The 1,213-nt window shown below is 50.5% G+C and overlaps 1 protein-coding gene across 1 annotated transcript; it reads right to left on the minus strand.

The window, feature by feature from the left end:
- Positions 1-133: 133 nt before the first annotated feature.
- Positions 134-598, minus strand: Pmar_PMAR009142 (hypothetical protein; the record flags this gene model as incomplete). Its single annotated transcript, XM_002786274.1, has 1 exon — positions 134-598. One exon carries the CDS (start codon positions 596-598, stop codon positions 134-136), a length of 465 nt encoding a protein of 154 aa, XP_002786320.1.
- Positions 599-1,213: the final 615 nt, after the last annotated feature.

Consider the following 1,213-nt stretch of genomic DNA (forward strand, 5'->3'; position numbering starts at 1 on the left):
CCTCCCAATTTGGCCTTCGCGAACACATCTAACTTCTCAGGCGTCAACCTGACAACCCAACGGTGGCTGGTGGTTCCAATCGGTCCACTACACACGCGAGAGTCTACTGGTAGTTTTATATGCACCGTAAGACTCACCGGATCGAAGAAATCAACTTCAGTTCACTGATAGCCTCCAAGGCCTCCTTCACATGTTGGGGGGTCTGATCAGAATAGGGGAGGAAATCCGCTATCCTGAAGCCGTCGACGGGGAAGTACTCCACGAACTTGGCAGCATTCTGGCGAAAGCGCGTCTTGTTGAAAGGCTCGCCATACCCGTATTGCGCATCGATCACGTCACCCAGTATCCTGCCACCTCGAGCTCGTACTTTCTCCCTCAGAGCCATGAACCCAGATTTACTCCATCGGCTCGGTGATTTGAACTCGATGACGAACCAGATGTCACTCCCCACCATCATGAGGCCGCCGAGCACGAAATTCTTGACGCCCTTATTGAGGAGGCAATCGAAGTAATCGTCCCAGGTGTAGTTGGGGTTTCGAGGGCATAGTGTTTGGTTGGAGCATATGGGAGCCTCCTTGTCAACCCAGGGGTAGGTCATTTCTTTGTAAAACTCCAGATGGTTGGCCGAGGTGGTTGGACGCATAAAAGAAGCCGACACGACGGTGGGCAAGCAGAGGTAGGCGTAAATCCACATAGCGCACACTGGAGGGAGAACAACTGTCGACTTAGCAGTGTTAGTGGAAGCCAAGCTCTAAATGCGACTGATACAGTGAGACAGACGAGTCGAAGTGTGGATCCCACAATGTGGAAACTGATGTGAGTCCTATGACTCATAAAAGATGAGGCACAGACTTTCCGAGCTGGAAAGTCCAACTACTCGAGCTGACCCTCTACCATTTCGATTCAAGAATCCTGATTCTGAATCAGGATTGATATCGAATCAACTGCTGATAAGTACCGTATCTGATACAGTATGATACAGTGTATCATACAGTAGTACAGAATAACAGCCTGTTGTTCACGAGCTGTGCCGAACCGTGTTGTTCGCTTTGTGCGGCCCGCACAAAATGGCGCGTGTGATTTGGTGAGCCGCGATCCGAGATAGAACTCAACTGTCTTCTGCATCTCTTTGAGACATGTCGACACGCTACATGGTTTTATATGACAACAGAGACGCTCGGCGGGAGAACGACACGCAAATAGCCGATGACCA

This window comes from Perkinsus marinus, assembly GCF_000006405.1.
Source record: "Perkinsus marinus ATCC 50983 genomic scaffold scf_1104296931628, whole genome shotgun sequence".
NCBI classification, from domain to species: domain Eukaryota; phylum Perkinsozoa; order Perkinsida; family Perkinsidae; genus Perkinsus; species Perkinsus marinus.